The sequence below is a fragment of the Cetorhinus maximus genome, chromosome 21, assembly GCF_964194155.1.
Source record: "Cetorhinus maximus chromosome 21, sCetMax3.hap1.1, whole genome shotgun sequence".
Lineage (NCBI taxonomy): Eukaryota > Metazoa > Chordata > Chondrichthyes > Lamniformes > Cetorhinidae > Cetorhinus > Cetorhinus maximus.
Window position 1 is genome coordinate 12,563,431 of NC_135899.1, and position 24,314 is coordinate 12,587,744.

At 47.0% G+C, this 24,314-nt stretch overlaps 1 protein-coding gene across 1 annotated transcript in view; it reads left to right on the forward strand.

The window, feature by feature from the left end:
* The window catches only part of LOC144695335 (CD166 antigen-like), a 53,153-nt gene that overhangs the window by 15,452 nt on the left and 13,387 nt on the right, over positions 1 to 24,314 (forward strand). The window contains exons 4-7 of the mRNA XM_078566235.1: positions 2,116 to 2,180; positions 3,392 to 3,479; positions 15,807 to 15,989; positions 23,788 to 23,915. Of these exons, the coding sequence (XP_078422361.1) occupies positions 2,116 to 2,180; positions 3,392 to 3,479; positions 15,807 to 15,989; positions 23,788 to 23,915 (464 nt within the window). The remainder of the gene's footprint in view (positions 1 to 2,115; positions 2,181 to 3,391; positions 3,480 to 15,806; positions 15,990 to 23,787; positions 23,916 to 24,314) is intronic.

Genomic DNA, 24,314 nt, shown 5'->3' on the forward strand with positions numbered 1-24,314 from the left:
CAGTCATCTTTTGCTACAGTTGTACAGGGCATTGGTGAGGCCACATCTAGAGTACTCTGTACAGTTTTGGTCTCCTTATTTAAGACAGGGCATAATTGCTTTAGAGGAAGTTCAGAGAAGGTCAATCGACAGATCCCTGGGATGAGGGGGGTTGTTTTATGAGGAAAGGTTGGGCAGTTTGGGCCTGTAACCATAGGAGTTTAGAGGAATGAGAGGTGATCTTATTGAGACGTATAAGTTCCAGAGGGAACTTGACAGGGTGGATGTTGAAAGGATGTTTCCCCTCATGAGAGAGACTAGAACCAGGGGACACAGTTTAAAAATAAGGGGTCTCTCATTTAAGACAGAGATGAGGGCAAATCTTTTCTCTCAGAGGGTCATGAGTCTGTGGAATTCTCTTCCCCAGAGAGCGGTGGAGGCGGGGTCATTGAATATTTTAAGGCAGAGGTAGATAGATTCTTGACTAACAAAGGGGGGAAGGCAGGAAAGTGGCATTGAGGCCACAATCGAATCAGCCATGGTCTTATTGAATGGCAGAGCAGGCTCAAGGGGCTGAATGGCCTACTCCTGCTACTAATTTGTATGTTCATAAGGATAGGAGGAAGGCATTCAGCCCTTTGAGCCAGTTCTCCACTAGATCAGGACTGCTCTGTAGCTCAGCTCCACTTGCCTGCCTTTGATCTATTTCAATTCAAGCTTACCGACCTTCCTCCCCACACCAACCCTGCCAAGTGCAGCTCACAGCCTCGCAATCCTCCAATCAGCCGTGATCTCATTGAATGGTGCAACCAGCTCGAGGGGCTGAATGGCCTCCTGCCATTCCAAAGTTGCTTGCAAGCTTTCCTTTCTGTTCTAAATCTCTCACATTCAATCTTAACTCTAAAGCCCCCTCGCTCTTGCTCCCTGAATCACTGCAAACAGTCTGTTTCTATCTACACTGTCCCATCCTGTCACAATTTGACACACATCTATCAAATCACTCCATGATCTTTGATCCTCCAGCTAACAGTCCCTATTTTTTCAAGCCTTCCTTCGAATTTGGTATCTCCTTGCATCTGGCAGTACCCTAGGGAATCTGTGCTATTCCCTCTCTCCCCCTTCCTATAAAATGGAGACCAAAACTACACCAAGTAGCCCAAATGTGAATCTTACTCAAGCTTTTACACTGATGAAATAGCGATCATATCTCCACTTTTATATTCTACAACCCTTGCCTATATTAGATTAGATTTTTCTATATCCTTATCCACTTGAGGAGCAGCTTCTAATGTGCCATGAACCTGAACCTCCAAGTTCCACGCTTTTTCCATATCACTCACCATTCTGCCATTCAGAGTATAATTGCTACTTTTATATAAATAATGATATATCACTTTACACTTTCTGCACTGAATTCCAGCTGCAACATTTTCGACCATTCAATAGCTTATCACTGATCCTTTAAGGTTTCCTTTGGCCTTCATAGGTACCATGATAGATAGTGTAGCATTAGGGTTTGGAAGGGGTAATGTGTTGGACCTCCCATGATGATGATGATGTAAGAGAACATGTGACTAGGAGAGGCGAGGAGAATGTTCATGGCTTCAGCTGTGTGACACCTAGTCATGGATTGCTGTACTTAGTTCAGTTGTATAAAATAAACCAGCTGTTGTTTGAACATACCAGCGTCTCAGTAATCATTCTGAAGCTAGACTACCCAGCATACAACAGATAGATAGCTAGATGGACAAAAGAAACAGAACATTCAATATAATGATGGTTGGATCGATTGATTGTTTGATTGATGGAATGAATAGACAGACAGATGGATAACAGATAGATAGATAGTTAGCTAGATAGATAGATAGATAGATAGACAGATAAACAGATATATAAATAGACAGACAGAGAAACAGGCAGAGCATTAGATAAAATTATTAATTGATGGATAAGTTGACCAACTGATAGAGTGTTGGAATGAAAGAAAGATGGATAGGTAGATAGATAGATAGATATAAATAACACCTGCTATAATGTTCTGTTATCTATAACATATTGGAAAGTTGTGGAAGTGCTGTGGGTAACTGTGACAGACCTTGTGCTGCTGAGAGCTGACATGATTATGTTCATTTGCAGAGCCGCCTGCCAAACCGGAGTTTATAGAAAGTTACCCGACATTTACCGCTGGAACACATTCTGAGGTAATGATATTTTCAGACTGGCTGCTTTGGGATTCTGTTTGCCCTGGTGAACTACAGTCTGTTGGGTTTGAGAATTCCTGGCCTAGCGTAGGCTGATGTTTGCAATCAAACCCACCTGTTCTGCTGTCATGTCAGACGGGTGGGAGCATCTTTTTGGAGGAGGGAAGGAACTTCAGGAGGGTGGAGACAGGCTCCCTGGGGAAGACAGTCCTCGAAGTTGGTGTTTCATTCAAAAGTAAATTAGGGCGATCTCTTTCAGGGAAGGTAACATTTTGGGGTATAATATATGAGTGGTTTGAGATATGACATATGGTAAGTATAGCAATGCTTGGGTGCAACAGATGACTTTGGACCAAAGCTCTTCACCACTTGGGTTTTCCTTATCTCCTCTGGATCTATTGTAGACTAATTAATGAAGATTGACATCCCAGGCATGTTACCTTGGGCCAGAGGCACTGACTGCTCAATGAGTAGTTTGACTACTGTGGCTCCCATAGTGGTGCATGCACTTGCCAACTGAATGCAAATGGCTTGACCTCGCCATGACACAACATGCCAGGGCGGAGGTCAGGAGCCAAGGTCACTGGCGGACAACCCTGGTCGCTTACTGCAGCCAACCATTCCCTCCTATTGCCAGACCCAGGAGGCCTATGGAGGAGGGATACAGTTCAACTCGGTGAGGAGGAAAATTGGGCAGTAATGGATTGAACACCTGTTGTACTTTCCCTTAAAGTCAAACATCTGCTCCCTCTACCACGGCGCAGTGTGCGTTACAAACAAGATGCCCTGTAGCAACTCACCGAGGCTCCTTCAACAGCGCCTTTCAAATCCATGACCTCGACTACTTAGAAGGGCAAGAGCAGCAGACGGATGGGAACACCACCACCTGCACATTCCCCTCCAAGTCACACACCATCCTGACTTGGAAATATACTGTCGTTCCTTCACTGTCACTGGGTCAAAATCCTGGAACTCCCTCCCTGGACTGCAGTGGTTCAAGGAAGCAGCTCACCACCACCTTCAAGGGCAATCAGAGATGGGCAACAAATCGATCCAACCCCACTGATTTTGCGTCCACGCCATGTTGAATGAAAGTTCTCCATTCCCTTTGGCCAACGACCTTCACTTAATGAGCCCAAAGTGAACCCAAAGAGCATCCTTTCTCCTTGTTACTGAGGTTGCCTTCAATGTTGTGTCTTTCTTTCTGGCAGATTGGAAAGTGTATCGCGAAGGACGGCTATCCCGTTGGTAACATTACCTGGTATAAGAATGGCAAAGTGCTACTTCATAATGGAAATGGTGAGAAACTTGCTGACCCAATGCTACCTTCCCCTTTCAAATCCCTTCAAGGCCTCGCCCCTCCCTACCTCTGCAACCTTCTCCAGCCCCAAAACCTCCGAGGTATCTGCGCTCCTCCGAATCTGGCGTCTCGAGCACCCCTGATTTTAAACGCTCCGCCTTTGGTGACCCCCTCCTCAAGCTCTAGAATTCCCTCTCTACAGCTCTCCACCTCTCTTTCCTCCTCTACTTTGTTGCTTAAACCTGTTCACTTCCAGAATTGTTTTGCCTTAAACTCAATTCCCAAGTCGCCGCGGGTGGGATTTGAGCTCATATTCTTGGTCCGGTAACCCAACCACTGCGTCCTCACGGTGGTAGCTGAGTTACTGCGATTCCCCTCAAAGCCGGGTGATGGGAATACCAAGAGGGCTTCACAGCTTGGATGCAGAGAGCCCGCTGGAGAGTCTTCGAATGATGGATCATAGTCTGACGATGGGGTGTGGGCCGTTCAGGGCTAAGATGAAGAGAAATTTCTTCACTCAGAGGACTGTGGATTGTTGCAATTCTCCACCCCTGATGGATGAGGGATGTTGTTGAGGATGTTCAAGGCTGAGATTGATAGGTTTTTGGACACTAAGGAAGTGAATGAAGAGATTTGGGGATTGGGCAGGAAAGTGGAGTTGGGATAAAGGATCAGCCATGATCTTATTGGAGGGTGGATTAAGCTTGAGTGGCCGAGTGACCAACTCCTGCTCCTATTTCTTATGCTCTAAGAGGCTGCTAATTGTCATTGAGTGACCACCGCCCCCCAACCCCCTCACCCACACGGGCCTGTTGATTTCAACCAGGTTGGCAACGTTGTGATGCCACTCATGGCACAGTAGCCTAACGATGTTCACCGGGGCAGATGTTCATGTGGTGGTTGGATGGCTTGGGCACAAGGAGGAGAGGGCACCCAGCAGGGAGGGTTCACACTGCGGCCGACACCAGCCCCCTGGATTTCCTTGGACTTGCGTCGTAAACTCTCCAATACACTTCCGGCCAAGTAATGACAGTTCAATGGCAGATGGGCCGAGGGAGATCAAGGTGCTGCCATCGCGTACTCGGTTTCAATTGCCCAGTAATTATAAAAACAAAAAGCTAAAAACTACTGCGGATGCTGGAAATCCAAAACAAAAACAGAATTACCTGGAAAAACTCAGCAGGTCTGGCAGCATCGGCGGAGAAGCTGCCAGACCTGCTGAGTTTTTCCAGGTAATTCTGTTTTTGTTCCCAGTAATTATATCTGGTTGCAATGCAAGAGCAGGCCTGTTATCTCTGGAGTGTGTTGTGTGTACCTGCTTCACACCCACGTAAGAGGAATTCTGCAATGACTCACTATCTGCGTATTCCATATCAATACAAGTGTTATCTTCCTGTACAAGCTTTATCTCTGCATCCTTAATGTTTGTAGGTTCCAGTTCAAAGGGAGCGCCAGTGCCTGATTCTGCTTGACTGGATTTAAGGAATGCACCTTAGATACCGCGACAGTATGAGCCCAGGCCAGAGTGTAACAACTTGCATTTATGTTGCATTTTTCATGAGAAATTTGTACAGCACCTTTCATGACCTCAGGAAGTACTCTTAAAGCGCTCTCCAGCCAACTCTTGGAAGTATAGGCACAGCTGCAATGTAGGAAATGTGGCAGCCGATTTGGGCACAGCAAGCTCCCACAGACAGTGATGGCCAAGGAGGTCTGCTTCACACAAGAGTGTAATCAAACAACGTTTGACAGTGCTGCCAAAGCAAAAACCTGAGGGTGCTGGGAACCTGAAAGGAAAGCAGAAAGTTCTGGAAACACTCGTCAAGGCAGCTCTCTGTGGAGAGGGGAACATAGAGACAGGAGAAGGCCATTCAGCCCGTTAAGCCTGCTCTGCCATTCTATATGATTGTGGCTCATCGTCCATTTCAATGCATTTTTCCCCCACACTATCCCCATATCCCTTTACACCAATGATATTTTAAAATCTGTCAATCTCCACCCTAAACATACTCAATAATTGAACTTCCACGGCCCTCTGGGGTACAGAATTCCAAAGATTCACCACCCTCTGAGTGAGAAAATTTCTCCTCATCTCCATCCTAAGCGGCTTCCCCCTAATTACAGAGTTAATGTTCCAGGTCAGTGACCTTTCATCAGGAACCTACTGAGTATTTCCAGCATTTTCAGTTTTTATTTAACCCTTGACAGCAAGCTGTTTAAGGAAATACTGGGGCAAGGTTAAAAAGTTAAGTCCTAGAGGGATGGTAATGTCACTGGACTAGTAATCCAGAGGCCCAGATTAAGGCTCTGGGTACCTAGGTTTAAATCGTACCATGGCAGCTGGTGGAATTTAAACAACATTTAATAAACCTCGAAATAAAAGGTGGCCTCAGTAATGGCGCCGTTAAACTATCGTCAATCGTAGCTCACCACCATCTTCTCGAAGTGTGCATAAAAGGCTGGCCTTGGATCGCGTTCCACGAGAGGATATTTTAAAAAAAAATCTGCTGGGAGGTTTAGGGAGGGAATTCCAGAATGTGGAGCCCAGGCAGCTGAAGGCATGGCGATTAGGACTGGGCCTTCTCAAGAGGCTAGAACTGGGGAAGCGCAGACCTCTTGGAGGGTAATGGGGGTTGGAGGAGGTGACAGAGGAGACCGGGAGGGGGAGGGGGTGGGGGGGGTGAGGCCATGGGGCGATTTGAACACCAGGATGAGAATTTTAAATTGGAGGCATTGGTGGATTGGGAGGCAGCGAGCACAGGGGGTGAGGTATGAACGGGAGTTAAGCGCGAGTTAAGATAAGGGCAGCGGCAGAGCTTTCAATGAGCTATAGGGGGGTCAACAGACAGGACGGAGCGTTACCAGCAAGGCTGGTGGTAAATCAACTGAGGGATTGTACGGCGAGTGTGTTACGTTTGGCCTAAGTATTCCTGGGCCACAGGAGGGAGGCAGGGTGCGGGTGCGAGTGAGGAATGAGTCCGCCTGCTAATTGCAAAGTGAGCACCGTGAACGAGATGGCGGGTGCTCGGGGTTTTTAAGCGTGCCCTCTCTCCCTGTCATGATGGATCAGCCAGCGGGATCCTGGCTGTCAAGGCTGTTGCTCACAGAACCGCACCCTGGCAAGGCCCAGCCTCTTTATGTTTAATTCATTCTGGGGCACGTGGGCATCATTGGCAAGGCTGGCAGCTACCTGGGGTTGGCCTGAGGAACGGCTGGCAGGGTGGGTTCTTCAGGAACCATGCTCCCACAGCGCTGACACTCTTTGCGTGTCCGTTTGCCACAAGCGAGGGCCCTGGCTTTGGCCGTGTTCCCTCTTCCACAGTTTGTGCGGCCGTGCAGCAGCCTTAGAGGAGACTGCGTGCAGTGCAACACACAGGGCGGGCGAACCTCAAAGGAAAATTAGAGGGAACGCTGACCACAAAGGCCACTTCAGAGGGCAGGAAAGAGTCAGCCACATCAGACCGGGAGCGGAGTCACATACAGGCCAGACTGGGTAAGGATGGCAAACGAGAATTGCAGAATGAAGCAGCGGAGAAGGAGGCCATTCAGCACATCGTGCATGTGACAGCTCGTTGAGAGAGCCGCTCAGTTGGCCCCACCCCCTGAATAAAGGACAAGAGCAAACCAGCTGGGTTTTTAACAACAATTCAACAACACTGATACTGATCTCAGATCTTCATTCCAGATTATTACTTTTTTAAATTCTCAAACTGACAACTCACGTCCTCCTGTATATTTTGTTCCTGCTTCTGGGTGGTTAGAAACATAACCACCATACAATACCCTAGGGTAGGCAGGCAAACAGAGGGTACGTTTAAGAAAAGTAAACCAATTCATGCTGTAGTATGGCTTGTGTATTATGTTTCCAATAGCGGGTCACACCATCCCTGAACTATATGGGGAATGTTGGTTAGAATTTACTTGTGGGATTGCAGTATCAGGTAACCCAAATCCCTTTGATTTGAGTCTGCATAATTTAAACATTGAATGCCGAAAGTTAGTGATTAATATGATTACCACCGGGTACCAACCCAATGTATCAGTTATCCCTTAATTCAACTAGGAATCCGGTGGTAGTTGTATTACTAGCCATTGAATTTGGACACATCCAAGTCACAGCCTGGTGATCCGTGCAAAGCCCTCCTGGTTAAAATTGGGAGAACTGTTCCACAGACGAGTCACACAGCAGCCTGACATAGTCATCCTCATCGAATCATACCCTACAGCCATGGTCAATGAGTGAACCGACTGAGAGTGTGTGTGTGGTGGAGGCAGATTCAGTTGTGGCTTTCAAAAGGGAATTGGATAATTAGACTTCACAGTATCACAGAATCACAGTGCAGAAGAGGCCCTTCGGCCCATCGAGTCTGCACCGACGCGTGAGAAAAACCTGACCTACCTACCTAATCCCATTTACCAGCACTTGGCCCATAGCCTTGAATGTTGTGATGTGCCAAGTGCTCATCCAGGTACTTTTTAAAGGATGTGAGGCAACCCGCCTCCACCACCCTCCCAGGCAGCGCATTCCAGACCATCACCACCATCTGGGTAAAAAAGTTTTTCCTCACAACCTCCACTAAACCTCCTGCCCTTCACCTTGAACTTATGTCCCCTTGTGACTGACCTTTCAACCAAGGGGAACAACTGCTCCCTATCTACCCTGTCCATGCCCCTCATAATCTTGTACACCTCGATCAGGTCGCCCCTCAGTCTTCTCTGCTCTAACGAAAACATCCCAAGTCTGTCCAACTTCTCTTAATAACTTAAATGTTTCATCCCAGGTGAATCTCCTCTGCACTCCCTCCAGTGCAATCACACCCATCCTTGGAGGACTTCTCCCCTCCAGAGGCACACAAGGCAGACAAAGCACATGCTTAGGCCTGTTTTCCGTGATTTGTTTTTCCCGGAATAGGCGGCTGGATTGAAGCCAGAAGCTAGCTTGAGAGGTGCCGCTCTGCATCGAGCGTGGCTGACCAGGGTCACCCCCCTGCTCCTGCTGCCCGCCATTGGGGTGTGGGAGAGGGGAGGGGGTTGCCGGGGGGAGCGGGGGGTGTGGGAGAGGGGAAGGGGTTGCGGGGGGGGGAGTGGGGTGAGGGGGAGGGGAGTGGGGTGCGGGGTAGGGGCGAGGGGGTGCGGGGTGGGGGGGAGGGGGATGCGGTGTCGGGGGGGGAGGGGGATGCAGGGTGGGGGGGAGGGGGATGCGGTTCCCACACGACATGGCCGGAAAATCCCGGCCTCTGCCTCAGAAGCAGGGACGCTGCCCACTGCAGCTGAAGATCTCCGCTGAAGTGGGGATATTTGCAGGGCTATGGGGACGAGGCAGGAGTGGGACCTGGCAGCTGAGTTGCTCCCGCCAGCACAGACGCGACGGGCCGAATGACCATTCTTGTGTGCTGTAACCAGCCTGTTGAGCCCATGTTCCAGGGTGGCCCCATCCCCGCCCAAAAGCAAAATTCTGCAGATGCTGGAAATCTGAAATGAAAATGGAAAATGCTGGAAGTACTCAGCAGGAGTGGCAGCAAATGCAGAGAGAGAAACAAAGTCAACGTTTCAATTCTTTAATGGGCATCGCTGGCATGGCCAGTATTTGTTGCCCATCACCGAATTGCCCTTGAGAAGGTGGTGGTGAACTGCCTCTTGCACTGTGTGGTGTAGGTACAGCCACAAGCCGATGACTAGCTGCTGTTCAGATGCAAATAGAGAGATCGAGAGAGAGAGAGAGACAAGAGAGTAAAACCAAAACCCACAAAGAAAGGGGGGAAGAAAATGGAGGCAGAGGTTATGATCTGAAATTGGTGAACTCAGTGTTGAGTAGGGAACACTGTAAAGCGCCTCATCGAAAGATGAGGTGCTGTTTCTCGAGCTTGTGTTGAGCTTCATTGTAACACTTCAATGGGCCAAGGACAGAAAGGTCAGCGTGAGAGCAAGGGTGGAGAATTAAAATGACAGGTGACTGGGAGTTCGGTTTCATACGCACGTTCAAAATAGCAGCAGAAGCAGGCCATTTGGCCCCTCGAGCCTGCTCCACCAATCAATGAGATCATGGCCGATCTGTTTGTGTTTTAAATTCCAAATTCCCATCTGCCCCCGATACCCTTTGATTCCTTTGCCTAACAAGAATCTACCTACTTTTTTTTATTCATTGATGGGATGTGGGCTTTGCTGGCTGGGCCAGCATTTATTGTCCATCTCTAGTTGCCCTTGAGAAGGTGGTGGTGAGCTGCCTCTTTGAGCTGCTGCAGTCCATGAGGTGTAGGTACATCCACAGTGCCGTTAGGGAGGGAGTTCTAGGATTTTGACCCAGTGACAGTGAAGGAACGGCGATATATTTCCAAGTCAGGATGGTGAGTGATTTGGAGGGGGAATTCCAGGTGGTGGTGTTCCCATGTATCTGCTGCCACTGTCCTTCTAGATGGTAGTGGTCATGGGTTTGGAAGGTGCTGTCTAAGGAGGCTTGGTGAATTTCTGCTGTGCATCTTGTAGATGGTGCACACTGCTGCTACTGTGCATCGGTGGTGGAGGGAGTGAATGTTTGTGGATGTGGTGCCAATCAAGTGGGCTGCTTTGTCCTGGATGGTGTCAAGCTTTTTGAGTGTTGTGGGAGCTGCACTCATCCAGGCAAGTGGAAAGTATTCCATCACACCCCTGACTTGTGCCTTGTAGATGGTGGACAGGCTTTGGGGAGTCAGGAGGTGAGTTACTCATCACAGGATCCCTAGCCTCTGACCTGCTCTTGTAGCCATAGTATTTATATGGTTAGTCCAATTCAGTTTCTGGTCAATGGTAACCCCCAGGATGTTGATAGTGGGGGATTCAGTGTTGGTAATGCCATGGAACATCAAGGGGCAATGGTTGGATCCTGTCTTGTTGGAGATGGTCATTGCCTGGCACTTGTGTGGCACGAATGTTACTTGCCACTTGTCAGCCCAAGCCTGGATATTGTCCAGGTTTAGCTGCATTTAGAGATGGACTGCTTCAATATCTGAGAAACCATGGATGGTGCTGAACATTGTGCAATCATCAGGGAACATCCCCACTTCAGAGCTTATGATGGAAGGAAGGTCATTGATGAAGCAGCTGAAGATGGTTGGGCCGAGGACACTACCCTGATGAACTCTTGCAGTGATGTCCTGGAGTTGAGATGATTGACCTTCAACAACCGCAACCATCCTCCTTTGTGCTCGGTATGACACCAGCCAGTGGAGAGTTTTCCCCTGATTCCCATTGACTCCAGTTTTGCTAGGGCTCCTTGATACCACACTCAGTAAAATCTACCTTCACCTTAAAAATATTCAGTGACCCTGCTTCCACTGCCTTCTGGGGCAGGAAATTCCAAAGTCGCACAACCCTCACAGAGAAAATATTTCTCTTCATTTTTGTCTTATAAGGGGGGCATCTAATGTTAAAACGGTGCCCCCTAGTTTTGGACTCACCCACAAGAGGAAACACCTTTCTCACGTCCACCTTGTCAAGACCGTTCAGGATCTTATATATTTCAATCAAGTCACCCCTCACTCTTCTCAACTCCAGTGGAAACAAGCCCAGCCTGTCCAACCTGTCCTCATGCGACAAACTACTCATGCCATGTATCAATACAGTAAACCTTCTCTGAACTGCCTCCAATTCATTTACATCCTTCCTTAAATAAGGAGACCGAAACTGCACACAGTGTTTGATATGTGGTTTCACCAATGCCCTGTATAACTGAAGCATAACATCCTTACTTTTACGTTCAATTCCTCTTGTAACAAAGGATAGCATTCTACTGGCTCTCTCGCTGTACCTGCACGCTAACTTTTAGTGACTCATGCACGAGGACACCTAGATCCCTCTGCACCTCGAAATTCTGCGGTCGTTCTCCATTTAAGTAAAACTCTGCAATTTTATCCTTCCTGCCAAAGCGGACAACTTCACACTTTCTCTCCATCTGCCAGATTTTTGCCCACTTACTCAACCTATCTGTATCTATCTGCAAACTCTTTATGTCTTCTTCACAACATACTTTCCTACCTAACTTTGTGTCATCTGCAAATTTAACTACCATGCCTAGTCTCCTCTCACCTAAGTCATTGGTGTAAATCTTAACAAGTTGAGACCCCTGTGGGACTCCACTAGTCACATCCTGCCAATCAGACAAGGACCCATTTATGCATACTGTTTTCTGCCAGCCAGCCAATCTTCTATCCAGGCTAATATGTTACACCCTCCACCATGGACTTTAATTTTATGCAATAACCTTGATGTGGCACCTTATCAACTGCCTTCTGGAAATCCAAGTACAGCACGTCTACAGGCTCCCCTCTATCCACAGTACATGTTACTCCTTCAAAGAACTTCAAAGTGTCCAGCTATAATCTCCTTAATGATCGATTCTAACACCTTCCCCATGACAGACATCAGGCTAACTGGCCTATAGTTTCCTGTTTACTGCCTCCCGTCCTTCTTGAAAAGGGGGGTGATATTTGCTACTTTCCGGTCTGATGGAACCTTTCCAGAATCTAGGAAAATTTGGAAAATTAACACCAATGCATCTACTACCTCATTAGCCACCTCTGTTAAGACACTAGGGTGAAGTCCATTTGGACCCGGAGATTTGTCAGCCCACAGCTCCATCAGTTTTCTCAGATCTGCTTCACTGGTGATTGTAATTTCAACAAGTTCCTCTCTCCCCTCCACCTCCCGATTTAGAGCTATCCGTGGATTTTTTTTTAATCCTCTATAGTGAAGACAGAAGCAAAATATTTTTTCAATTAGTCCACCATTTCCTTATTATCTACTATTAACTTCCCATTCTCAATCTCTAGAGGACCAACTTAACCTACTCTTTTCCTGTTTAAATACCTGAAGAATTCACTAACACACTACAGCTGGTCTAGATTATAGAATGAAGAGCTCACTGTCACACTGAAGAATGTAGAGCTGGTATAGATTACAGAATGAAGAATTTACTAACACATGACAGGATATAGAGATGGTCTAGATTATAAAATGAAGAACTCACTTACACACTACGAAATATAGAGTTTGTCTAGATTATAGAATGAAGAGCTCAATAACCCTCTACAGAATATAGAACTGGTCTAGATTATAGAATGAAGAACTCACTAACACACTACAGAATATAGAATTGATCTAGATGTCAGAATGAAGAACTCACTAACACAGTACAGAGCTGGTCTAGATTATAGAGTGAAGAACTCACTAGCGCAATACAGAATGTAGAGCTGGTCTATATTATAGAATGAAGAACTCACTAACACAGTACAGAATATTGAGCTGGTCTAGATTATAGAGTCTAGATTATAGAATGAAGATCTCACTAACAGACTACAGAATATAGAGCTGGTCTAGATTATAGAATGAAGAACTCACTAACAGGCTACAGAATATAGAGATAAAAACAAAAAACTACTGCAGATGCTGGAAATCCAAAACAAAAACAGAATTACTTGGAAAAACTCAGCAGGTCTGGCAGCATCGGTGGAGAAGAAAAGAGTTGACGTTTCGAGTCCACATGACCCTTCAACAGAACTCAGATTCAGAACTCAGTTCTGTTGAAGGGTCATGTGGACTTGAAAGGTCAACTCTTTTCTTCTCCACTGATGCTGCCAGACCTGCTGAGTTTTTCCAGGTAATTCTGTTTTTGTACAGAATATAGAACTGGTCTAGATATAGAATGAAGATCTCACTAACAGACTACAAAATATAGAGCTGTTACAGATTATAGAATGAAGAGCTCACTATCACACTACAGAATATAGAACTAGTCTAGATTATAGAATGAAGAGCTCAATAACCCTTTATAGATTAAAGAGTTGGTCTAGATTATAGAATGAAGAAATCACTACAGAATATAGGGCTTGTCTAGATTATAGAATGAAGAACTCACTAACACACTACAGAATATAGAGCTGGTCTAGATTCTAGAATGAAGAACTCAATAACCGTTGACAGAATATAGAGTTGGCCTAGATTATAGAATGAAGAATTTACTAACACACTACAGAATAAAGAGCTGGTCTGGATTATAGAATGTCGATCTGAATAACACACTACAGGATATACAGCTGGTCGACATGACTGATTGAAAGCTCAGTAACAGACTACAGAATATAGAGCTGTTCTAGATTATAGAATGAAGAGCTCACGGCAGAATATAGAGCTGGTCTAGATTATAGAATGAAGAGCTCACGGCAGAATATAGAGCTGGTCTAGATTATAGAATGGAGAACTCACTAACACACTACAGAATATAGAGCTGGTCTAGATTATAGAATGGAGAACTCACTAACACAACACAGAATATAGAGCTGGTCTAGATTATAGAATGGAGAACTCACTAACACAACACAGAATATAGAACTGGTCTAGATTATAGAATGAAGAGCTCAGTAACAGACTACAGAATATAGAGCTGGTCTAGATTATAGAATGGAGAACTCACTAACACAACACAGAATATAAAGTTGGCCTAAGTACTAAATTGCATTGTCACTGACGTTCTCTGGAATGTAAAGCTGAGGTAGTTTCTTGAATACTGCAGCACTAACACTATACAGAATTTAAAACTGAGCTGTCATCTGTTTCCACCTCACAAAGCATTATTTTACAAATTGCCCCAAATCAGTAGCCTACAGGGTATACTCGAGGCTAAGGCATCTGTATATTGTGAAGAGTGTTGCTGAGTCTAAAATGTAAACTAGCTCTATATTCAGTGGCATTCCATCAGTTTCTGTTATATGGATATTACAATTGCTGTATATAGTGCACACTATTCAAGAAAGGAGGAAGACAGATATTAGGGAGCAACAGGTTAGTTAGCCTGACATCATTCTTCAGAAAAGTGTTTTAGAATCTATATTAAGGAAGTCTTAAAATGTACTTCAAAAATCATAATGCAGTCAGACAGAGTCAACATGGTTTCTTGAAAGGGAAATCCTGTTTGACAAATTTATTGGAGTTTTTTTGAGTAAGTAACTAGTAGGGTAGATAAGGGGGAACCAGTAGATGTAGGATACTTGATTTTCTAAATGACATTCAATAAGATGCTACACAAAAGGCTAATACACAAAGATAAGGGCTCATGGAGTTGGGGGTAATATGTTAGCATCAATGGAAGATTGGTTAATGGATTGGAAGCAGAGAGTAGGGATAAATGGGACAGTTTCAAGTTGGCAGCTGTGACTAGTGGAGTGCCAGAAAGAACATTGCTGTTCAGCTAGTTATGATTTATATTAATGACTTAGATGAAGAAACATATGAGATGAAGAGGCTGCAAAGTGACATAGACAGATTAAGTGAATGGGCAAGAAGTTAGCAGATGGAGTATAATGTGGGGAATTGTGAGATTATTCACTTTGGTAGTATGAATAAAAGGGAAGAATTTTTTAAAAAGGCATGAAACTTCTAAATGTGGATGTTCAGAGGGAATTGGGTGTACTTGTACAAGTAACACAGAAAGTTAACCATGCAGGGACAGGAAAGAAGTAGGACAGTGAATGGCATGTTGGCCTTAATTGCAAGGGAATTGGAGTACAAGAATAAGGAGGTCTTGCTACAATTCTACAGGGATTTAGTGAGACCACACCTGCAGTACTGTACGCAGTTTTGATCTTCATATTTAAGGAAGGATATACTTGAATTGAAGGGAGTACAGTGAAGATTCACCAGATTGGTGCCTGGGATGAGAAGGTTGTCTTATGATATAAACTGTGTAAAATGAAGTTAGAAGAACGAGAGGTGATCTCAGTGAAACATACAAGATTCTAAAGGAGTTTGACAGGGTGGACACTGAGAGGTTGTTTCCCCTGACTGGGGAATCTAGAACACGGGGGCACAGTCTCAGGATACGGGGTCAATCATTTAGGACTGAGATGAGGAGGGATTTCTTCACTTAAAAGGGTTGTAAATCTTTGGAATTCTCTACCCCAGAGGGTTGTAGATTGTGCATTGTTGAATATACTTAATGCCGGGATAGACAGATCTTTGGTTTCTCAGGGAGTCAATGGTTTTTGGGAGTGGAGTTGAAGCAGAAAATCATGGCCATATTTAATGGCAGAGCAGGTTCTGCCAGCCATATGGTTTACTCCTGCTCCTATTTCTTATGTTCTTAAACTTAATCCAGACTGTACAAAATGAAGAATGAACTATTTCTCTATGGATTACGGAATCAGCGCCTGGTCGATAAACAGTCTGGTTTAAGTTTATGTTTGAGAATTGACTGTGCTTTTCATGACACAAAGATATCCCAGCTCTTTCTGCTTTTCACTGGTGGCTTCTTTATACTTTCCTGGTTTTTTTAACTGTTTGCACCTCTATATTTCCAGAGACACGGGTAAAAGTGCACATCATGAAGAACCAGAACACCAGGCTTTACACAATAGAGTCAACGTTATATTATACACTAAGCAAAAATGACATGGATGCCAAGTTCTTTTGTGAAGTGGTTTATCCTTTCCAAGAGGGGAGTGACACGCAGACCTCCAAACCCATGAAGATAGATGTGTATTGTAAGTATTGACTTTTAACTCTTTGTGAAGACTTGAATGCAGCTCCTGTATGTGGGGAGATTATTCTGTACAACACCCCTCCCACTTCCCCCTCTCCCCCCCCACAACTTCCCCCTCTCACCCCCACTTCCCCCTCTCCCCCCCTACTTTCCCCTCTCCCCCACACTTCCCCTTCCCCCCCCACAACTTCCCCCTCTCCTCCCCACTTCCCCCTCTCCCCCCCACTTCCCCCTCTCCCCCCTCAATGTCCCCCCTCCACTTCGCTCTCTCCCCCCTCCACTTCACCCTCTCCCCCCTCCACTTCCCCCTCTCCCCCCCAACTTCCCCCTCTCCCCCACCACTTCCCCCTCTCCCCCAACTTCCCCCTCTCCCCGCCCACTTCGCCCTCTCCCCCTCCACTTTGCCCTCTCCCCCTCCACTTCGCCCTCTCCCCCCAACTTCCCCCTCTCCCCCACCACTTCCCCCTCTCCCCGCCCACTTCACCCTCTCCCCCCTCCACTTCACCCTCTCCCCCACCACTTCCCCCTCTCCCCACCCACTTCCCCCTCTCCCCACCCACTTCTCCCTCTCCCCACCCACTTCTCCCTCTTCCCCTCCAACTTCCCCCTCTCCCCCCAACTTCCCCCACTTCCCCCTCTCCCCCCAACTTCCCCCTCTCCCCCCCACTTCCCCCTCTCCCCCCCCCACTTCCCCCTCTCCCCCCCCACTTCCCCCTCTCCCCCCTACTTCCCCCTCTCACACCCCCTACTTGCCCCACCCCCTACTTGCCACACCCCCTCCCTCCCCCCCTACCCCTCCCCCTCTACCCCTCCCCTCCGCCTCCCCTCCCCCCACATGCCATTGGACAATGTTGTCTAACAGGTGACTGTCCTTCCACACACTCCTAACAGTGCACCTGCCTTGAGTAGTGGTGGGAAGTGTGGGGGGCGGGGGGCAAGGTGATCATGCATTGTATTTACCTAAAACACAAGAAGGAACAGGAGACACTGTGTATGGTTTGAAGTAGCATAAGGGAGCGGCAAGATGGTTTCAGAGCAGGTATTTTCCCACTCCTGAGCAGACTGGCCCATCTGTCAAGATGTTTGGTTATTGATTGGTCCATTGTCTCTATGGGGGTGTTTGGTTGTTGATTGGTCCATTGTCTCTATGGGGGTGTTTGGTTGTTGATTGGTCCATTGCCTCTACGAGGTGTTTGGTTGTTGATTGGTCCATTGTCTCTACGAGGTGTTTGGTTGTCGATGGTCCATTGTCTCTATAGGGTGTTTGGTTGTCGATGGTCCATTGTCTCTATAGGGTGTTTGGTTGTTGATTGGTCCATTGCCTCTATAGGGTGTTTGGTTGTTGATTGGTCCATTGCCTCTATAGGGTGTTTGGTTGTTGATTGATCCATTGCCTCTATAGGGTGTTTGGTTGTTGATTGATCCGTTGCCTCTATAGGGTGTTTGGTTGTGAATTGACTTAAGAGAAAAAGCTAACAGAGGGAATATTTGCGACCAATTAGATATTAAACACAGAATGTTGAATAAACGAAGTGAAATATAAAGATTTTTTTTAAAAACGGGTGGAGGCTGATTTCTTGGGGGTCTCATACCTGGTTTCACCCTTTCAATATTTCTACCATCACTACTCCTCAGGCCCCCCACCCATTTATTCCTCTAAATTTTCACATATACCAGGGTTCTTCCGCCAGTGGCGGCTCCCAAAGGCATTAAGTGTGGCTCCCCGACCATTGGTGTAGTGCGCTCTGGCACCTCCAACCAGGGCCCGGACAGCAGAGCGCGGCAGAGCAGAGTGCTGGGGTCCCGTGGAGGAGAAGATGGCTGCAAGGTCCGGGGCCTCGGGAAGGAGAGACTGGCTGCGAGGTCTGGGAGTGAGCTGCTGTGGAGCGGAGCCCTAGGTCTTGGAGTGTGGGGGAGAGAGGAAGAGGGTGACTGCTGAGTGAGTGTGTGTATGTGAGTGAGAGTGAGTGAGAGTGTGTGTGTATGTGTATGGGAGTGAGGGAGTGAGTGAGTGTGTGGGAGTGAGAGGGTGAATGTGTATGTGTGTGGGAGTGAGAGAGAGGAAAGTGAGTGAGTCAGCGTGTGTGTATGGGAGTGAGAGAGAATGAGGAGAGTGAGTGAGTGTGCATTTGTGTGTAGGACTGAGAGACTGTGTGTATGTGTGTGCCTGTGACAGAGTGAGTGTGTGTGTGTGACAGAGTGTGAGTGTGACAGAGAGTGAGTGTGTGAGTGTATGTGTGGGAGTGAGAGAGTGAGCGTATGTGTGTGTGTATGTGAGTGTGACAGAGAGTGAATATCTGTTTTTGGGAGACAGACAGTGAGTATGTGTTTGTGGGCAACAGAGAGTGAGTGTGTGTTTGTGGGCAACAGAGAGTGAGTGTGTGTTTGTGACAGACAGTGAGTGTGTATTTGTGGGAGACAGACAGAGAGTGAGTGTATGTGGGAGACAGAGAGTGAGGGTGTGTTTGTGACAGAGAGTGAGCATGTGTGGGAGACAGTGAGTGTGTGTTTGTGACAGACAGTGAGTGTGTATTTGTGGGAGACAGAGAGTGAGTGTGTGTGGGAGACAGAGAGTGAGTGTGTGTTTGTGGGAGACAGAGTCAGTGTGTGTTTGTGACAGAGAGTGAGTGTGTGTTTGTGACAGAGAGTTAGTGTGTGTTTATGGGAGACAGGGAGTGAGTGTGTGTTTGTGGGAGACGGAGTCAGTGTGTGTTTGTGACAGGGAGTGAGTGTGTGTTTGTGACAGAGAGTTAGTGTGTGTTTATGGGAGACAGGGAGTCAGTGTGTGTTTGTGACAGAGAGTTAGTGTGTGTTTATGGGAGACAGGGAGTGAGTGTGTGTTTGTGGGAGACGGAGTCAGTGTGTGTTTGTGACAGAGAGTGAGTGTGTGTTTGTGACAGAGAGTTAGTGTGTGTTTATGGGAGACAGGGAGTCAGTGTGTGTTTGTGACAGAGAGTTAGTGTGTGTTTATGGGAGACAGAGAGTGAGTGTGTTTATGGGAGACAGAGAGTGAGTGTGTGTTTGTAACAGAGAGTGAGTGTGTGTTTGTGACAGAGAGTTAGTGTGTGTTTATGGGAGACAGGGAGTCAGTGTGTGTTTGTGACAGAGAGTTAGTGTGTGTTTATGGGAGACAGGGAGTCAGTGTGTGTTTGTGACAGAGAGTTAGTGTGTGTTTGTGACAGAGAGTTAGTGTGTGTTTATGGGAGACAGGGAGTCAGTGTGTGTTTGTGACAGAGAGTTAGTGTGTGTTTATGGGAGACAGGGAGTCAGTGTGTGTTTGTGACAGAGAGTTAGTGTGTGTTTATGGGAGACGGAGTCAGTGTGTGTTTGTGACAGAGAGTGAGTGTGTGTTTGTGACAGAGAGTTAGTGTGTGTTTATGGGAGACAGGGAGTCAGTGTGTGTTTGTGACAGAGAGTTAGTGTGTGTTTATGGGAGACAGGGAGTGAGTGTGTGTTTGTGGGAGACGGAGTCAGTGTGTGTTTGTGACAGAGAGTGAGTGTGTGTTTATGGGAGACAGGGAGTGAGTGTGTGTTTGTGGGAGACGGAGTCAGTGTGTGTTTGTGACAGAGAGTGAGTGTGTGTTTGTGACAGAGAGTTAGTGTGTGTTTATGGGAGACAGGGAGTCAGTGTGTGTTTGTGACAGAGAGTTAGTGTGTGTTTATGGGAGACAGGGAGTGAGTGTGTGTTTGTGGGAGACGGAGTCAGTGTGTGTTTGTGACAGAGAGTGAGTGTGTGTTTGTGACAGAGAGTTAGTGTGTGTTTATGGGAGACAGGGAGTCAGTGTGTGTTTGTGACAGAGAGTTAGTGTGTGTTTATGGGAGACAGAGAGTGAGTGTGTTTATGGGAGACAGAGAGTGAGTGTGTGTTTGTGACAGAGAGTGAGTGTGTGTTTGTGACAGAGAGTTAGTGTGTGTTTATGGGAGACAGGGAGTCAGGGTGTGTTTGTGACAGAGAGTTAGTGTGTGTTTATGGGAGACAGGGAGTCAGTGTGTGTTTGTGACAGAGAGTTAGTGTGTGTTTGTGACAGAGAGTTAGTGTGTGTTTATGGGAGACAGGGAGTCAGTGTGTGTTTGTGACAGAGAGTTAGTGTGTGTTTATGGGAGACAGGGAGTCAGTGTGTGTTTGTGACAGAGAGTTAGTGTGTGTTTATGGGAGACAGGGAGTGAGTGTGTGTTTGTGGGAGACGGAGTCAGTGTGTGTTTGTGACAGAGAGTGAGTGTGTGTTTATGGGAGACAGGGAGTGAGTGTGTGTTTGTGGGAGACGGAGTCAGTGTGTGTTTGTGACAGAGAGTGAGTGTGTGTTTGTGACAGAGAGTTAGTGTGTGTTTATGGGAGACAGGGAGTCAGTGTGTGTTTGTGACAGAGAGTTAGTGTGTGTTTATGGGAGACAGGGAGTGAGTGTGTGTTTGTGGGAGACGGAGTCAGTGTGTGTTTGTGACAGAGAGTGAGTGTGTGTTTGTGACAGAGAGTTAGTGTGTGTTTATGGGAGACAGGGAGTCAGTGTGTGTTTGTGACAGAGAGTTAGTGTGTGTTTATGGGAGACAGAGAGTGAGTGTGTGTTTGTGACAGAGAGTGAGTGTGCGTTTGTGACAGAGAGTTAGTGTGTGTTTATGGGAGACAGGGAGTCAGTGTGTGTTTGTGACAGAGAGTTAGTGTGTGTTTATGGGAGACAGGGAGTCAGTGTGTGTTTGTGACAGAGAGTTAGTGTGTGTTTGTGACAGAGAGTTAGTGTGTGTTTATGGGAGACAGGGAGTCAGTGTGTGTTTGTGACAGAGAGTTAGTGTGTGTTTATGGGAGACAGGGAGTCAGTGTGTGTTTGTGACAGAGAGTTAGTGTGTGTTTATGGGAGACGGAGTCAGTGTGTGTTTGTGACAGAGAGTGAGTGTGTGTTTGTGACAGAGAGTTAGTGTGTGTTTATGGGAGACAGGGAGTCAGTGTGTGTTTGTGACAGAGAGTTAGTGTGTGTTTATGGGAGACAGGGAGTGAGTGTGTGTTTGTGGGAGATGGAGTCAGTGTGTGTTTGTGACAGAGAGTGAGTGTGTGTTTGTGACAGAGAGTTAGTGTGTGTTTATGGGAGACAGGGAGTCAGTGTGTGTTTGTGACAGAGAGTTAGTGTGTGTTTATGGGAGACAGAGAGTGTGTGTGTTTATGGGAGACAGGGAGTCAGTGTGTGTTTGTGACAGAGAGTGAGTGTGTGTTTATGGGAGACAGGGAGTGAGTATGTGTTTGTGGGAGACGGAGTCAGTGTGTGTTTGTGACAGAGAGTGAGTGTGTGTTTGTGACAGAGAGTTAGTGTGTGTTTATGGGAGACAGGGAGTCAGTGTGTGTTTGTGACAGAGAGTTAGTGTGTGTTTATGGGAGACAGGGAGTCAGTGTGTGTTTATGGGAGACAGGGAGTCAGTGTGTGTTTGTGACAGAGAGTTAGTGTGTGTTTATGGGAGACAGGGAGTCAGTGTGTGTTTATGGGAGACAGGGAGTCAGTGTGTGTTTGTGACAGAGAATTAGTGTGTGTTTATGGGAGACAGGGAGTCAGTGTGTGTTTATGGGAGACAGGGAGTCAGTGTGTGTTTGTGACAGAGAGTTAGTGTGTGTTTATGGGAGACAGAGAGTGTGTGTGTTTATGGGAGACAGAGAGTGAGTGTGTGTTTGTGGGAGACCTGTTTGTATCTAGGAAATGGGTCCCCTCCTTCAGGAGTGTGGTGATCCTGACAGCATCCTCCACCCGAGGAGGTGCCACCTGGGATTGCGATGCAGCTGGGCCACTCGAAGTGTTCAAGGGGCAGTCACCATCACAGTGGGATGTGATGTACAGGAGGGCACAACCAGCTCACAGGGAGAGAGAAGCACATTCTGCAGGTAAATCCCTCACCCTGGCACCGAGGCGGGGCCAAGCCAAACCTGCTTCAAACCTGCATTCCCCCAGAAAGAACAACATATCCTGCTTTTTGATGAACGTCCTTTCTTCCTCTGTGTCATCGCAAGCACGTGTGAATCAGGCAGTGGCCTCTATTATAGCAGTCGACGCAGCCCTCACATTGCAGGTTTGTTGCTAAAGTAGCCCTTGCGTGAAAAATAGTGAAGATCACTGCTGCAGACCATCCCTCTTCCACTCTGTACATTCAGTGCACTGAAATCAAGACTCATTGATGGTCTCCTAATCGAATTCATTCTTCGTTCCTGCGGCTTCAGTTCCTCACCATCTCCAGGCTGGGGAAATATCTTCGCACAGAGTGATCGACACGCGGTTTGGGCATTGTGTCGAGTGGCCGAGGTAGTAGACTGCTGGGACCATTTAACAAACAGCTGGGTGCTGTTAACATAGGCATTTCAGAATGGATGGGCCTGCAACCTTGTGTTGCGTATCAGCCTTGTGTGACCTTTATATTGACAGGCAATCCCTTCCCTGCAGTACTCCTTTCTAACCAACTGATGGCGGTGTCGCATTAACTCAAAGTAAACGAGTCTGAGATCTGACCTTGTCCGAAGACTGGGATTTCGCTAACAGATTTAAGATGGGTCAATTTGCTGCCAAAAGTAAAACGCTTTAAAATAAAAAGCGTCTGAGCTGATTTGGAGATACGCTGAAAGACCGATAATTCACACCACATCAGGCAAACGAGGAGTGCCACATGTTGAAGGGTGCGTTACTTCAGTGCTCAGTCTCCACGTGGCAATTCAGGAAACATGGTTCCGGACTGGTGAACGGATTCACCTCTGGTCTTGTTAGATTGGATGGGGGCGAGAGCCACAAGACCACGTGTCCCTCACACGCAGGAGGGTTCCGATTTCTTCCCCATTGAAAAGAATATGCATGGATGTGTTTAAGGGGAATCCTGTTAAATACCTGAGGGACAAAGGAATGGAAGGATATGATGGCAGGGAGATATGAAACGGGTTGGGAGGAGGTTCACGTGGAGCTTGGACACCAGTTGGGCTGAACGGTCTATATCTGTGTTGACGATTCGATGGAATTCGATGTAAATCCCTTCGTTGTTTAATATCCCCACCTTATTAAACCCCATTGCCCTATTACCACCAGTTCACTGGCCTCATTCTCTCTCTCTCTCTCTCTCTCTCTCTCCCACTTCTGCCACCCTCAACATGATGGGCTTGGATTTCTCAATAAAAAGGAAGAATTTGCAGCTCTTGTCACTGCCTCAGTATATTCCCCAAGTGCTTTACAGCCAGTGGACTGCTTCTGAAATGGTGCCACAGCCCTTGCAAGCAAAGATGGCAACTAAAGCACCTGCGACAGCATCATCTTCTGCATGAGACACTGAACCGAAGCCCTGCCCTGTCAACTTATGAGCCAGAAGGGCCCTGGGTTCAAGTCCCGCTCCCGAGACTTGAGTGCAAAACCCAGGCTGGCATTCCCAGTGCCGCACTGAGGGGAGCGCTGAACCGTCAGAGGTGCCATCTTTCGGATGAGGCGTTAAACCAGGGGATCTGCCTACCCTCCCAGGCGGGGTGGGGGGGTGGTGGGGAATAAGATCCAGAAGGATCTAAAAGACCCCACGGTCATTATTTCAGGGTAGTTCTCCCTGGCGTGCTGGCCAACATTCATCCCTCAATGAATATCCCTTTAAAAAAAAACAGGCAGCCTGGCTATTATCACGTCGTTGTTTGCGGGGACCTTCCTGTGCGTAAATTGATGCGACGTTATAAGAGTGACAGTGCTTCAAAAAGTACTTCATTTGGCTTTGGGGCGTCCTGAGGTCCCAAAAGGCGCTATGCAAATGCAAACCTGTCTTTCTCCAGATGCCTAAGCAATACTTGTCTTCCCCTTTCCTGCGTACAGATCCAATAGAACATGTGAGGATAGAAGTGGACCCGTCCAACCACGTGATCAGAGAAGGTGACACTGTCACCCTGAGCTGTATGGCCGACACCAACCCTTCACCAGCAGAATATATCTGGGAGAAAGATGTAAGTTTTGCAACATGATGCTGAACATCTAAATCTGATTCTTGCACATCATCGCCCACCTCGCCATTTTAAACTCCAGGAATTTAACTTTTCGCAAATGTTTGGAAAGTAACCTCCTGTTGGACTGTTGCTTTTGTGTTTAATTAGAGTTGAAGTACTTGCAATATCTGGAATGCTTTTTTTGAATGATCTCCAACGGCCAGGCAATATTGAGCACTGCCAAATGAAACCGATCAATTTTTCTTCAAGGGTCTGGGCAGAATTCTTGTTTTTTGGGTAACGAAGCAAGCTAACTGCTCCCTCAGTGCTGGCAGGATACATTTAGGGAGAATCTGACTAAAAGCGGCTCCATTACAATCCCACAGGCGACACCACTGGCTCCTCAGGCAACCGCATGTA